Here is a 16,672-nt window from a genome sequence, read left to right as displayed (position 1 = left end):
TCTTGTCCGTCAGGGGTGGCCGCAGCCCCACTCCGAGTCTCCCCGCAACTCAGAAAAGCTTCGCCGCTTCTGGAACCGCGGTCACTCCCACATAGCCAGCTTGGCGTTCACGTGCTAGCTCGCTGCTCTTCCACGGGAAAGCTCCTCCGCCATTGGTTGGCAGGCAACATTTGAAGCGCGCCCATTGGCTAGCGCGCAGCTCACACCCCTGCAGGAGCGTCCGCGAGGAAAGAAGTCTTCTTCACAAGTTCTGTAACGAGATCGGGGCTGAGAGAAGAGCAAGGGTGACCCAGGAGGAGTTGGTTTGCTAGGGCGGAATGCATCATCTTTAGCTATTGCAGCAGCCGCTCGCTCTACGTACAACTTTCAGTTAAAGGCGCTAAACGCTGCTCTGTGGGAGGCAAAAGGAAAAAAAACGGAGACCTTGAAGTGCTCTTTAAGCATCCTGAAATTTGCAGGTATTAAATGGGAGACGAGGAAAATTTAATCTCTAGTATTACTTGTTTCAAAGTGGGCTGAGCCGGTCATTTCTTAGTGTTCGCTTCCGCGTTTGGTTTCAGAATGAGCCATAGAAGAACCGCAAATTTATACTTAGATAACGTATCCAAAGCAGTAATCCTGTATCCGGGTTAGCATAGCTCGATCTTCCGTGTTCCTGGTGGGTCGGCGGGTAGGTGAACGCGCGAAAAATACAAAAAAAGTCTAAAACCGATGACCCTAACAGGAACGGGCTACGATCTTAGGACGATTAATAGAAGCTAGGGTAATTAAAAATAGTGCATTTGGAATGAATGGCCTTGGAAACGAAACAGCTGGCGTTTCGCAAGCGGCTCGCCCTGGCACTCTGTGTTAAAGGCTGCTTTTCTCATCTGGTTACTGTGAAATAGTTTGGGGAGAAGCTTTCTGGTACTTTTATTTTCCCCCCCCCTTCCCTTTTTCCCCCCTCCCTGCTTGGATGGATTGTTTGAATGTTGAAAGAAAGGGACGCGGTGAACTAGTTGCTCAGAGGAATTAAAAGCACCGGCCGCTGAATAAAAGCGACCTGACAAGGTGCATCTTGGAATTTCTAGGTGGACGAGCGAGGTCCCCGTCTGGCAACACTCGTCTTAGGCGGACGCTCGGAGCATGCTATAAAATTCACTCGGCGGTTGTGAATGATTAATCGGGTGTTTGTGGAGGGATCCAATGGAATTTTTCCATAAACTTCTCTTTTAAGAGTCGTGCAAATAGCAAAGGCGTTTTAAGGTGCAAATTGACACCAATTAAGCCCATCCGGATTAACAGTACTTCTTTACAGTTGTGGGTATTGACCTTCGAACCTTCGGTTTTTAAGAGTTTGTTCAGCCATAGGGCCTGCTGAAATGAATGGGAGTTACCTATGAGAAAGCATATTGGGGGACCGAGCCTGGTGTCTTTCAGGCAGTTTCTTTCAGAAGAGCTTCTGTGGCTCAAAGGTGGGCAATCTCTGGGGGAAATGGTGGCGGGTTTTTTTTTTGGTCTATATCTTTCCTTCTTTGAAGATAGTTTCCTTTGACATGCATGTAAAAACGGGAGAGACTGATAATTGATTCAGATATACTCACCTACCATACCATCTTGTTTCAGGGAATGAATTTGTAATGCCTGCAGGATGTGAAATTCTGGTGTCCCTCTGTCTTCTGCCCCACAGCTTGAAGCAGCAATCCAGTTCATCTCCTTTGCCCCTATGAGGTACGTCAAACACACACACATATATATTTTAAGAAGCAAGAGGAATCTTTTGAAAGTTAATTTCCTCTTGTCCACAATCACTTATATATTAAGGATTCAATGAGATTTACTCCCTGATAAATAGATATATTTCTGTAGACATACAACCCATATTCTATATGGATTGTATGTCTATATACAAAAAATGTCTCTATCTTGACATATTTAAATCACCCCAGGGAATTCTGGGGTTCTTTGTGATGCTGTCAAACATCTATAGTCCTTTAATTAACATACAGCTATATTCTCTCAACAGTGAAGATGTATTTTAGGTTTGTGTGCCATATATAGGATCAGTCTGCATTTCTATATTATGAATATGATAGACTAGGATGACACTTGATAACACAAATCCTTCCTTCATATATTCAGGGAGATAGTTTTCTGGCTGCTGCCTTGTTTGCATTAGCAGAAGGATGACTAACTGTGTAAAGCCGTTGGCAAGTCCCAAAATACAATACCTGATCTAATCAGTGGACTATTTTTAGTAAATATCGATAAGATAAATATTTAATTTTAAAGCAGACTGGTAATCTAGCTGAGATTGCATAAGTAGGAATGGATGCTATCATTACAAAATGTCAAATTTCCATACTAAGAGTGTCAGCTTCATACAGTTAACCATAGATTCCATTGTTTCCTTATGTTTTCATTCATTTTCATATTCCAAGGGGGCCAAGTCAGGCACATTTATAATAAAGAAGATAGAAAAGGGATGCACCACTCCTGGTTTTGCCCACATTTAAAATAGCAGCATACTTTCTGCATTTTAGATGCTGTATTTAAATGGAAAGATTGCTGTTTCCTTGTAGCACTTTTCAGAGGCAGTCTTAATCTAGTCATTACAGTTTGTGGTCAAAGACCAAAAAAGAAAAGGAAAAACCAACACAATCCAGTAAATGCAATGGAGAGTTAGTTAGCATGTTAGAGGGAGAAAAGTTAATGCTAATCATTAAATGTTGGTGGCCTTCTACCACAGTTATAATTAATTACCCAGTATATTCTAATAGCAATTGCAATTGATCAAAATGAAACAATGTTCACAGAAATATTGGTTGATGGATCCATTTGCAAGATGTGCATTTCAGGCTAGCCCGGGGGTAGGCAACCTTGGCTCTTTTATGACTCATGGACTTCAACTCCCAGAATTCCTGAGCCAGCATGGCTCAGACTGGAAACCTCTCCCTTTCCCCTCAGCATGGCTGGCTCAGGAATTCTGGGAGTTGAAGTCCACGAGTCATAAAAGAGCCAAGGTTGCCTACCCCTGGGCCGCTAGCCTATTCCCTTAATGAGGAGGACGAGCATTAATTCATAGTGCCAAGTATGGTGTAAAGGGTAGCTCAGCAACACTTACGAAATTGTCCTGATGGCCACATCCAAGCAGGACAGAAATGTTCTGAGTAATATCCCTTTCCAAACAAGCAGGAGTAAAACATAGTGCTTGCTAGTGTAAGTGCCTTCCTGTGCAGAACAGAGAGATTGTAAGAGTTCCAATTATGTCTCGATAAAAATCTACTGCAAAGGCCCCCATAACAATGGGTTGAAACTTTGAGTATGCAGATACATATCAAGAATCCTCTGTTTGACCTCAAGCATGGTTTTCTCTGATCCAAGCATAAGCAGTGAATGAGCTGAGAAACTGGAGTTAAAAAAAATAATAATCCAAGGATACATTTTCTTCTAAGAAGAGGCAGAAAGGATTGGTTGAACCAAAGACACAACCCAGAAAATTTAATTTTTTGGTAATATTCAAATATTTTATAGTGTCACAGCCCCACTTCCAGCCAAAGAAATATGTTTGCCTGGATCAAATGAACATAAAACATTCTGATGCATTTTGACTGAATTGCTTCTATTGTCTTTATAATTTTGTTTACTTATTTACTTTGATCTGCGAAAGCAATTCTAGGCCAACAATCAATAGTTTGATATTCTCCTCTCTATTTCAAAAAGTCAGCATAATGACCTAAATTGCATAAATTTGGGGTGTGTAATTTTTTAAAAATCCATGGGCAATATAGGCTTTTGAGTAGTCAGAAGCACGAGAGGTTAATGAGGCCAGGACAAAACTGGAAGTGATTTAATTTACATTTAAATGAGAATAAAAGGAAAAAATGGATTTGCTTAACAGCCATGTGATTTGCTTAAGCACGGTGACTCATTTTATAACAATCATAAAAACGGTCATAAGAATCGAGTCTGGTCATGTGCCTTGACTTAAGACCAAAATTCCAGTCACAATTGTAATAATTCAAGCACATTTTATTATCCAAGCTTCTGGTTTATCTTAAGATCATTTATATTTTACTACTGTGGTGTTCATATTTCTTAGAATTGGACTCATCAGGCAAAATACCTTTTAACTGTTTGTAAGCCACTTAGTGTAATATATGTGAAATGGGCAGCTGTATACAATTATTTATAAAAAAAATATGTTTAAAAGTCAGAAAAAAGAATCTCCAAACCAAGTCTATACTGCTTAGTTGGAGTAAGGGCAAACCTTGAGACTTGCAGTTTAGTCTTAACAGGTACAGGATATAATTGGATTAAGGACTTAGAAAGATTTCCTTTTTAATCTCAAGAAAATTGGATCTCATGAAAATTCTAGAGAAAATCTTAGAGAATAAAAATGGTGTGCAATTGTACCTTTGTTTGCAAATGTGACATTTCATCTACAAAAGAAATGAAGATGAGATTGTGCAAGGCATTCTGGAAGGCTAAGGGATGTAAGGGAGTTATCTCACCAGGTATATCTGGTGATATTTTTATGGGTATTCCTAGAATGTTTTCAAAATTTCAAATTGACCAGAGGGACTGGTCTTTAATGAAATTTAATGTCTTCTGTAATATGAAAGATCTATAGCCGAAAATACACGCTACTGAAAAATACAGGTAATCTTTGGGTTATGATGGCAATTGGGACTGGGATTGCATAGCTAAGCAGGGTGATTGTAAAGGGCAATGTCACATGACTGCATCACTTGGCGATGGCAATTCTGGGCAGCTTTGGTTGCTGTTGTAACCCCAAGACATAGATCATTAAGTACGACGAGATGGAAGTCCTAGATAAATAGCATGGGGTGCCATGGGGGATGGGGTGGAGACTGGGGGAGGACCCAGGAGGACCAGTGGAAGCATGGGCAGGTGGGGTAGGGGGGAGAAAAAGCAAGACCAGCTTACTGGAGTGACTTGTTATCTTCCCTGCCGGCCTTCCTGTTGAATTTGCTTGTGGGATGCTAGCAGGGAAGGTCACAAATGGCAATCACATAACCCTAGCTCCCTGCAACATTGTAATTGTAAACTGGATTGTGATCGTGACCACCAAGGTTCTATGATGGCCAGAACTCTGAGCACTTGTTCTATGTCCACTGTTTCAGTGCTGCTATAATTTTAAGTGGGCGCTGAATAAATGCACATAATCTGTGGACTACTTGTAAATTGAATGCACTTGTTAAAATATGCCAGGAACTATTATAGAGGGGTCCTCTGCTGCAGTTGTAAATAGTAAAGAAACTAATATAATAATAAAAAAGAAGACATAGATCTCAATAGGAGCCGATAGCAAGGGGTATCTTTGCTTATTTGTGTTATCTATTGGCATCACCTTTCACTTTGAATAGATTGCTACTGATGTCTAGATATCTTCAGGATTACAGTAATTATTTACTATTATTGGATACTTTACTATTCATCTTATTGGGCTTATGATTTGGTCAGCAGTAGTAAAGCCCAGATGGTTGGCTCCCATGCTAGCAGCCTCCTGTTGTTTCCTTCACGTGAGTGGATCAATTGAAAGAAGTCCAGCTCACAATATAGCCAGCATCGTGTTGTGATTAATGTATTGGACAGAACTGAGTGGAGGGGGCAGGTTTACAGTTCTAGAGCTCAACGAGTGATACTAGGCCAGTGTTTTCTCTCTCAACCTAGCTACTTTCCCATTCGTTGATAGGAGGATGAAATAAGGAACATCTGTGTATGTGTGTTCTCCTGAGTCCACAGAGGACAGCTGGGATATAGATCTAAAGAATAATATTACCATCTCCCAGGAGAGCTATTGATGCTCAAATGTAGGGAAGGACAATTTTCTTGAGTCAGACCTGCAACACCAGCGGACTGGAGAGCTATTCATAATGTCTCCAAAAGATATTAATACTTCACAGGAAGTATTTTTTGCCTGCTCTTCGTGGTTTTCCTAAAGTTTAAGCTAGAAGTGAGAAGAGGAAGCCCCTTCAAATAGTCAAAAAAGTTAAATACTTGGGCATTTATCTAACTGCAAAATATACAACATTAAAAGAAGATAACTATGAGAGACTAATGAAACAAATAAAAATAGACTTGGAAAAGTGGGAAAATCTTCAACTATCACTGTTAGGAAGAATAGCGACTGTTAAGATGAATATTTTACCAAAGCTAATTTTTTTTATTTCAAACAATTCCCGTTAAACTGAGCAAGAAATTTTTTGATGATTTAAATGCAATAATACTAAGATTTATATGGCAAAAAAAGAAAACCAGAATTAAATGTAAACTGTTACAAGAAGCCAAAGACAGAGGGAGCTTTGGACTTCCAGATTGGAGACTATTATCAAGCAGCTATTCTGCTTTGACTCAAAGAATGGATTGTACTGAGAAACAAAAGATTGCTCTACTTAGAGGGACATGATCTTCAACTAGGTTGGCATGCCTTTATATGGTATGACAAAGCTAAAGTGCATAAATATTTTCAAAATCACGCTATAAGAAATGTATTACTTTCAGAATGGGAGAAAATTAGACATAAAATGTATATGAAAATACCTGAGTGGCTCTCAACAATGGAAGCATTTGCTTATCCAAATTTGATTAATTATGACAAGCTGGTTAGTTATAAAGACATTTTGGATAAAGATGGAAAACTTAAGGACAGGCAAACCCTTCAACAACAAGGTATTGACTTAACATGGTGGTCCTATTTGCAAATTCAAACAAGATACGAAAAAGACATAAAATCAACAGGATTTTATAAAGAACAGATTCCATTAGACAAAATCTTGTTAAAAACGGATGAGAATTTGATTAGGAAACTTTATAAATTTCTTTTAAATTGGAAGATGGAAGAAGAACAAGTGAAAGAAACAATGATAGTATGGGCAAAGAATTTTGGATATTCTATAGATTTAGAAGACTGGCAAAAACTCTGGGACAAAAATATTAAGCTCACTAAAGCAGCAGCATATAAAGAAAAATTATATAAGATGTTTTATAAATGGCATATGACACCAGTTCGTTTAGAGAAAATGTTTAAAAATGTATCGAATACTTGTTGGAAATGTAAACAACGCCAGGCACTTATTGCCCTAACGCTAAGAAATATTGGTCTAAGATTCATAGATGGCTGGAAAAGATGATGAAAATACAGATAGAATTTAAACCGGAACTTTTTTTACTAGGAATATTAAGACCTAATTATGGTAAAGAGAATGATTATTTGATACTACATGTTTTAACAGTTGCAAGGATAGTGTTTGCCCAATTTTGGAAAAATGAAAATCTACCATCTGACCAGACTATAATTACTAAAATTCTAGACTGTGCAGAAATGGATAGATTAACATTGGAGATGAAAGAGAAAGATGATTCAGTTTATTTTAAAACTTGGGAAAATTTTTATGAATGGTTAGAGAGGCATTAGAATTTGAAAAGAATTTAATATTATAGAATAAATGATGGATGTCTAATTGAGTCATAGTTACTAGGTTAATAACATCTTTGTTTTTAGTGTTTTATTATCGTTAATGTTGATATTTATGATTATTTGAGATTTTATTAATTATATTTATATACATAGAAGAATTTTATCTATTTACTATTTATTAGTAACATGATTATATTTAATCTTATTTTAAAATGACCGAGTATGATATGAATTATCTTTATTCACCATTATGACCCGGATGGTTGCTTGTTTGTCAAAGCATGAGATTATTGTACTTACCCTTTTTTTTAATCCCAATTCCCCATTCCCTTCCTCCCCCATACCTGTATTGTTCCTAGTTTTTTCCCTATTCATATAAACCCAATAAAATATTTTTTTTAAAAAAAGGAAGAGGAAGCCCCTGGAAGCCATACTGCACTCATTTCTAGTGTTTAAAACCTTGTTAAATTGCCCTAAAATGGTAAGTAAAATTCAGCAGCAAAGTGACAGAATTAAGAAAAAGATTGGGAGCCACTATGGGTTGTATGATGTGTGGGGGGGGGGGAGGAGTGGGGTTGGAAAATAATGCTGTTTGCCTCTCAGATGCCTAATGTTCCTTCTCCCGCTCCCCCCCCCCCCATTTTTGGAGGGAATTTAGTGCAAATATTGCACCATTGAAAATCAATTCTTTCCTACTGAATTTCAGTAGTGCAGTTTTAAGGTCTGGAGGGCTATAAATTGGTTGTCGGGAACTCCATTTGGGTCACAGATTGGAATATAGTTTATTAATGAATACTAAGATGCAAGAGCTACCCATTGCCGTATGCCTGCAATAATATGCAAGTCAGAATAACCTTGCTTCTTTATGAGTGACAAGGTGATTATTTCTTCAACCTGCATTCCTGGGATTGGATATTTAGTTAACTCTTTGAATGAATACTTTTGCTAGGCCATCCTCTATATTCTACAAGTCATATAACCCTTCTTTCCATCAGCCCCCTCCCATCTTTTAAAACACCATTTCAACTTGATAGGGCAGGTTTTCTTCATGCCATTCACGTATTTTTATTATACTTTGGGGGAAGGGGCGATAATAGACTTTTGATTGCAGCAAATAGTTACAGAGAACGGGTAAGCATTCCATGGCCCACACAAATACCAGGAAGAATTCAGCAGAGTTGGTGGTACTTCATGCATTCCACCCTTGAAATGGCAGATAAATATGTTTAATGCTCAGGGCTCTGAAGATGACCTGCACTGCTAGGTCTTAAAGTTATAAAAAAATTGAGAAACCACTCTTTCACAATAAAGGTCATGAAGAGCTGTTGAAAATTTTATAATGGGTGGTGCGGGTAAGATAAAGGGAAGTCTGGTAGGGATCAAAGATTGAGTAAAAAGCTTCCGGATATGTTTTTAATTGTGAGACAGAAATCTGTTGTTATTTGCATAGATAGGAAAGACATCCAGTATATCTGAAAGCTGTGCACCTGTTGGAACTATTTGGAACCTGACAGTCACTACTAAACAGTGCCTGTATTTTCAAGAGATTTTAAAATGCATTAGAACAGGTTTGAAAGAACATTTAAATCTAGTTTTCTGGTTTCAGCTATAGCTAGGCAGATTCGCTGGACATGGGGCATGCAGGCTGCAGATTATAGAAACTGAAAGCCAACATGTCTGGCCGAGAGCAGTGGAAGAAATCTGTCATGTGCTAAACTTGTTTGTTTGGGTAAACTGGAGAGTTGGATCCTAATTTAGTGACTTTCAAAGCTGTTTTTAAAAGATGCATGACTTTGTTTGTTTATATGTATGTCCTCATTCTCAAATAAGCCAAGAGTAGCATACATGTAATAGTCTCCAGCAGTGTCTGTGGGAAAAGAGATGGAGGGAGAGTCAAGATGGTGGTTGTGTGTAAATTTTGCAATCAAATAAACATTATCTTAACATTTTTGACGCATGCATGCACACACGCCCCCTGGGTAAATGTTCCTGGTAGTCATTTACTGAAATATTTATAGAAGTGCAATTAGTTCCTATTCATCTAGAAGCAGTTTGAAGATTTAGAAACCTGGAGACAGTGAGTTATCATCATCATCGCCATCTATTTTGCTTTGCCGGATTTTGCTTTGTTGCCAGTTGCTTTGCCAGGTCTTGGGTTTTTTTTTTTAGCAAACCTGGTTTGGGCTCCAAGCATCTGGCTTGAGAAATGTATGTAATATTCATATAAGTAGCATTAAATTCTATTTATATATTTCTTCATAGCTATTGATACATGGGCTTTTGGCTTTGCAAAAGTCTCAGAGGAGGTTAGATTAAGGATACTCCTTCCATAGGGGCTCTGAACATGACCAACCCCCTTATTTCAACCCTCAGTCTGGTCTTATTTGTCCCCTATGGAATTGCCCTCAGAATACTAGCCACCCTCACTGGCAGCAAGAGTCTCTCCATCTTCTCCCTCAGTCATCAACTTGCTCATTCCAAGTGTTGCTCCTCCTGAACAATTATCCAGAGACAGCACTCTGAGAGAACCAGCAAATTGACTACTATATCCTGTTAATTGGGTTCTCAACCCCTCAGCTGCGGACCGGCATTGGTCCATGGCCCGTTGGGAACTGGGCCGTGCAAGGAAGTGAAGCCCCATCCACACATGTGCGGTATCGAGACAGCACACAAAACCATGCCCCCTTCGATCCACAAAAAAACCACCCTGCATTAAACTGGTCCCTGGCACTCAAAAGATTTGGGACCACTGCTGTTAATGCTCTCTCTGTCCTCTCTTGAAACATAGCTTGGTAGGCCCCAAAAGAAGCACACCCAGATTTTCTTGGATTCCTATCCAGATTTGATAAAATCATTTTGAGACATGGATGTTGGGGGAATTCTCAGTCCTATTTTTTCTGTTAGCTCCTGCACCAGCTAACCTCAGATGTGGTGGTCCTAAGAGGGGGCTTGGTCTGTTTTTATCTCTTCCACCTTACAGTATGTGTTCAAATTGTAAAACAATCATTTCCGTTTGAGAATGCTGTATCAGCTTCATTAGTCTTTGACCAGTTTTCCTTATTATGCATTAACGTCTATCTTCCTCCTCAGCAGCCCCAGTTACAGGTAACCCAAACCTGGAAGCAGGTTGATAACTTCCTTAATGTTTACCTGAATGAATTTTCCAGTGCATATATTCTAGTAGGTGGGGACTTCAACACAAAAGCAGGTTATAATGATGGAGTTCACTATGGACTCTTCAATTCCTACCGCACTGAAGAAGTTAATTGAGCCACTATGTCTAGTTCCTTCAAAGATACTAAATATAACCTTATGGCTTTAGGTTGCTACATATGATAAATTATTATTAATAGCAACAACAACAACAATAATAATAATAGAGACTAACCTTGGAGGGACCTTGGAGATCTTCTAGTCCAACCCCCTGCTTAGGCAGGAAACCTTATACCATTTCAGACAAATGTTTATCCAGTCTCTTCTTAAAAACGTCCAGTGTTGGAGCATTCACAGCTTCTGGAGGCAGATTGCTCCACTGATTAATTGTTCTAACTGTCAGGAAATTTCTCCTTAAGTTCTAGGTTGCTTCTCTCCTTGATTAGTTTCCATCCATTGCTTCTTGTCCTGCCTTCAAGGGCTGTGGAGAATAGTTTGACTCCCTCTTCTTTGCAACTCCTTAGATCAGGGATGTCAAACTGCCGGCCCATGGACCGGTTGCATCATACCGAGGCCGTGCCCACCCCAGCTCTGGCAATGCAAAAAAAAAGTCATGGTACAGTGCGACATGTCACGTGACAGAGCGAGTTTAACACCCGTGCCTTAGATATTGGAACACTGCTATCATGTCACCCCTCGTCCTTCTCTTCATTAAACTAGACATAACCAATTCCAGCAACCGTTCTTTATATGTTTTAGCTTCCAGTCCCCTAATCATCTTTGTTGCTCTTCTCTGTACTCTCATAAATAGGCTTAACCTACGGGGATATTTTTAAAGAAATGTGGTCTTTTTAAAAAAAATATCCATATTTTTGCACAAACCTGCTCCTTCTGTTGCACAACAGATTCTGTGGAAAATACAGATTTGACTAGTTTCCAATTATTGGACCTGGTGATCCTGCTTTGAAATTGGATATTATTAGCTTGCTGTTGTAGGTCTTACTTGCTGTGACATTTGAAGTGGTGGTTTTTGTTCTTGTTTTAGTAAGAGTAATTAAAGGTAACTTGATCTTTGAATGTATGAATCGGAACAAGTCTTCTGGGGGCTCTTAGTAGCAAAAACTCACCAAGACTTCTAAGCAGGCTCCAGTATAAAATGAAGCGTATCAGAAATTATTGCAAAAATGTTTGCTATTCTGGTTTAGTTTGAAGGTGGATAATTATATGTTAGAGAAAGTTACTACGTTACCAGAATTCTATTTCTTTACAATTATCTGCTTTCACTTTCCCTGAATGCCACTGGCAAATCTGTCAAACCGGATTCCAAATGCAATATAGCCTTCAGGCTTTTATCTCACCAGAAATGATTGCCCTCTTATCAAATAAGAAATCAATTTTTAGCTACTGTATGGTTCCTAACATCAAGCAGCAGGTGGCTTTTCTGAGTAAATGGTTGCTGCTATGATTTTCAACTGGGCAAAAGTTACATACATTTTTGGTGAGTTTTGAAAAACCTGGGCTGTTGTTTCATAAAGATCAAGCAGAGGAGGTATTGCCCTTTCTCACTAGTGTTGTGCATTAAGGGCAAATGTATTAGAGAAAACGCCTGGAAAACTGTGGATCTTGTACTGCATATGTCCGTGGTGGCAAACCTATGGCACGGGTGCCAGAGGTGGCACTCAGAGCCCTCTCTGTGGGCACGCGCGCCATCACCCCCATCCTAGACCTTCAGCTGGGTTTTATAAAACCTTTTCGCTTTAGGTCTCCGCCGCCATGTGCAAAAAAAAAAAAAAGGTTCAATCAATCAGTCAATTTCAACTTCTCGCAGGGAAAAAAAGATCTTGCACAGTTGGAATTGATTGATTGAACTTTTTAGTCCCACCCAGTCTGCCATTACTACCGCAGCCACGCCCACCCAATGGGCCACACCCACCCGGCACCCGACGATGCATAAGTGGGTTTTGGGTTGCAGTTTGGGCACTCGGTCCCTAAAAGGTTCGCCATCACTGGCATATGTTGTGACTTTATCCACTATTAATGATCTTCATGGGGAAAAGCCTTTAAAATTTCTTGGGGATAGCAATGTTTCCAAAAATATAGTTTGTTTAGGCAACAGTTTCCAAATATACAGAAGGTGATATCTGTTGCTTTGATTTCCTAAGAAGTTGAGAGAAAAGCCAGTAGTTTTAAGGTGTCTGTTCTACACAGCTGAAGACAAAGCAGACATTAATAAAAAGAAGTTTCGGTATTTGGCATATGCAGGTTTATCTGTTGGCTGATCCTCTAGTCTATGTGCATGAGTCAAAGTTTCATGAATGATAAAACCTTGCAAAATGTTCTACAGAAATTTCAGCAATTTTGAATTAAATATCTAGGGTAAAAATCTGTTGCATGAATGGCTCTTAGTCTCTGTCACTCTTATTTATTGATTTGAAACTCTTTGGATTGCAGCCTTCCTTAGTCCAGGGCCTTGCAGATGGGGTTAGCCTTTAAATTGAAATGCAAGTTTGGGAAAAATTGTGAACTCTTGTTTATTTATTTTTGCCTGAGTTTTGAATGTTGTTGTTATAAACTGATTGTTATAAATTGATAGTACAGTTCTTAATGCCAACAAATCAGTTATACAATCCCAATCAATTGTGAAGCTTTTGTGGCTTGTATAACAATTATACATGAGTTCCAAGCTTCATAGTATAATTATTATTGACTTATTACATTTATATTTCATCTTCTTTCCAAGAAGTTATAGATGATATACGTGGTTCTGCCCTCCCAACTCACTCTTGCAAAAGCTATCCTATGTAGAATGTCTGTGGAGATTCTCAATCATCCAGGTCATGGTTATCCCAAAGGTGCTTTTCCAAAAGGCAACTGGACTTCATTGGGAGTTTTTTCCCCTTGAAAATGTTTTGGTTATCATCCAAGAAGCTTCTTCAGTTCTGACTCATAGGACCCACCCTATGTAGTAATTTTAAAAAAATCTTATTTCCAGTCCAGGTTCAGTGTCTAAATTAAGGTAATATACTTTAACTGTTAAATTTCCCACAGCTCAAGCAGCAGGACCAGAGGCAAGGAATTATGGGAGTTGTGATTCAAAACATCTGGTTGGGACCAAGTTGAGCTGCCCATTTTCTTTTAAACCCTTTGATGCTATTGGAATCTCTTTTCTCAGGCCAATTTATTTGTATTTTTGTAAACTGACTTTCCATAGAGGCCGGAACTTGTCACGGTTAAGGGATAATGGTTCCTAATGTAGACTGGCTTGCAGTGTAAAATATAATTTGCCTATTTACATAAATATATTCTGCAAGTGTTTTGCAGATTAGATATTGCTATTTTGTATGTTAATACTGCTCTGAGTTGTAGCTAACTCAAAGGTGAACTTTGGACAAATACTCATTTATTCTCTCCTTGTAATTTGAAGCCACCTATTTCCAAATCTATGTAATATGTAATATTCAAAACTGCAAGAAATCCAGAAAGTAGTAACATACACCGATGGAATTAGGTAGTTTTCTTGTAGGCAGTATTTCTTCACATTATTTATTTAATCCTTTTTCTTATTCGTGCCTGGATCCTGGCAAAGTTTTACGGAAGTGAATTTGAATGTACTGTGACTCAAATTCATTGACATAGTTACATCAATGCAAATTCCTGAAATGTCTCAATATTGCCAAACTGTAAATCTGTGACGTCACAGGTCTGCTATGGCTTCCGCTCCAGTTAAGAAGTTAGGGCAGCTCTTTCTTTCTGCAGTCTATTCTGTTTCCTGTTTCTACACACTGAAAGAAAAAGTTCCAGGACTTAGAGGAATAGAGAACTTGCTGTAAAAGAAATGCGGTCTTAGCCTCTGGCAGTTGTGTTTTACTCAGCTCTCCAAGCCTGTCCATGCTTTATTGCTCTGCTGGTTTTCAATATCTAACCGTTCAGAATGCTCCAAACTGGAATGCAGTTTCGACCGAGCTCTTTCTGGGTTACAGGGTGAGTGTGTGGTAAACTATTATGTTGCCTTTCAATAAGATGTGATAGAAGAAAGATAGATTTTTTTCCCCCAGTAAAATATCTGAGGCAGGTTTAGTATTGTAATGTCGGGGAAGGTGTGATTCCATGATCATATAAGTAGAAATTTAAAGTCTGGGTCTTTGTTTGGGGAGATAGCATGTGAAATGGCATGAAACATGGTTTTGATCTATTTGTGACATCTTCTGTTGAAATCTGCCAAAACGTACACTTTCTCCATGGAGGAGTGCCTATTTCTGAAAATGTGAACATGCCATTTGGCTGCTAGATCAGGGCAGACATATCAACTTGTAAGTCCAACTGTTTTGTTGCCAGACAGCCTAATTCTAAAAATTTGAGTTGTACGTCCACATTTCTTGTACTTCTGACCTGTATCTGATTGTCTTTATTGAGGATATTAAGCAAGGGTAAGACTGTGAGCTTTATATACCCAGTAGAGTCCAGTATATATTTGATGAGATAACTAAAAGTACAAAGCTTGAAAATGAGCAGGCTTTCCTAAAACATGCTATCCAGAGAATATCAGAGAATAGGGACTGGCTGCGGCCTGCTATGTGGCTTTGTAACTGTTTAATGTGTTCCTACTTTTTATTTATCCCCTCCTCCAGAATCTTGGATTCTTTTCCTCAGAAGCCCAGAATGGCAGTGGATGTAGCCATGCAACTCTACCTGCGGGCACCCTCTTTGCGGAAAGAGAGTTTTGCCTACAAAATAGCCCCAAAGATCAAGAAACCTTTGCGACCCTGCATCTATGTCAACAGCAGCCCTGTGTTGAATGAGCTGGGGGCAGAGGTCCAAGCTCTGCAGAGGAACAGGGTGAAGAAAAGGGTTTCTTTTGCGGACAGCAGAGGCTTGGCTCTGACAGTGGTGAAAGTGTTCTCAGAATTTGATGACCCCTTGGATATTCCCTTGAACATCACAGAACTGATAGACAATATTGTGAGCCTGACCACAGTGGATCACGATGACTTTGTCTTGGATTTTGTACAGCCTTCGGCAGATTACTTGGACTTCCGGAATCGCCTGCAGGCGGACTGCGTTTGCCTTGAGAACTGCATGTTGAAAGATAAAGCTATTGTGGGTACTGTGAAAGTCAGGAATCTGGCGTTTGAGAAGGCCGTCAAGATTCGGATGACCTTTGATACTTGGAAAACCTTCACGGATTACCCATGCCAATACGTGAAGGACACCTATGCCAGTTCCGATAAGGATACGTTCTCCTTTGATATTAGTTTGCCAGAGCGGTTTCAAGCCCATGAAAGAATCGAGTTTGCAGTGTGTTATGAATGTGATGGCAAAGTCTACTGGGATAGCAACAAGGGGTTGAATTACAGGATCATCCGCTCTGAACTCAAATCGGCTCGGGAGATTTCACAACCTCATAGTGAGCCAGATTTTGGGATTGCCTTTGATCAGTTTGGAAGCCCCCGGTGTTCTTATGGTTTATTTCCTGAATGGCCTAGCTATTCCGGATATGAAAAACTTGGCCCTTATTATTAAATCAGAGACTCTGGATTATATTTACTGCACAGGAATGAAGAGACAGAGAGAGAAAACCCTCTTGAGGAGATGGTTGCAGAGTCAGAGTGGGCAAAAAACCGAAGGTGTACTTACAGAATAGAAACAAAGAGACACGAGAAAACTCCTGGCTGAAAAGGTTTTTAGGGCAGATGCTCTCTTCATTTTCCTTTGAATTTAAACAAAAGGAGATGGTCTCCTGTGACATGGCTGCCACAGATCGAATTCAGTACTTGGTGCTGTAGTTTGGGCAATTTGGTTTATGTGCGTCCTTTGAGATACATTACAGTATTGTCAGCTGTGCAGAACGGATTCCCCCCCCCCTTTGTTCGTTTTCTGTACTCTCGAATCAAACTTGCTATGCACCTCTCTGACAAAGCCAACTCTCTGAGAAGAAACAAGATGCAGGGATGAGCTAAGCGGTGTTCCCCCTCCTCTCTTAATCAGATTGTACAATCTGTGAGAGGCTAAGAGTCCCAAATGGAAAAGACTATAATTTTAGCTCAGATGATCCTTTGCTTCCTTCCATTTTAGGAATTGCCTTGTTTATGGGAAGAT

General features: G+C 39.4%; 1 protein-coding gene across 1 annotated transcript; it reads left to right on the top strand.

Moving 5' to 3' along the window:
* Positions 1-409: 409 nt before the first annotated feature.
* Positions 410-16,147, top strand: PPP1R3B (protein phosphatase 1 regulatory subunit 3B). The gene is made up of 3 exons (XM_015813836.1): positions 410-458; positions 1,606-1,710; positions 15,205-16,147. The coding sequence occupies exons 2-3, from the start codon at positions 1,706-1,708 to the stop codon at positions 16,094-16,096; spliced, it is 897 nt and encodes a 298-aa protein (XP_015669322.1). The 5' UTR covers positions 410-458; positions 1,606-1,705; the 3' UTR covers positions 16,097-16,147.
* The last annotated feature ends 525 nt before the right edge of the window (positions 16,148-16,672 follow it).

This window comes from Protobothrops mucrosquamatus, unplaced genomic scaffold (assembly GCF_001527695.2).
Source record: "Protobothrops mucrosquamatus isolate PMUCROS unplaced genomic scaffold, P.Mucros_1.0 scaffold199, whole genome shotgun sequence".
NCBI classification, from domain to species: Eukaryota; Metazoa; Chordata; class Lepidosauria; order Squamata; family Viperidae; genus Protobothrops; species Protobothrops mucrosquamatus.
This window is presented reverse-complemented; position numbering and strand designations above follow the sequence as displayed.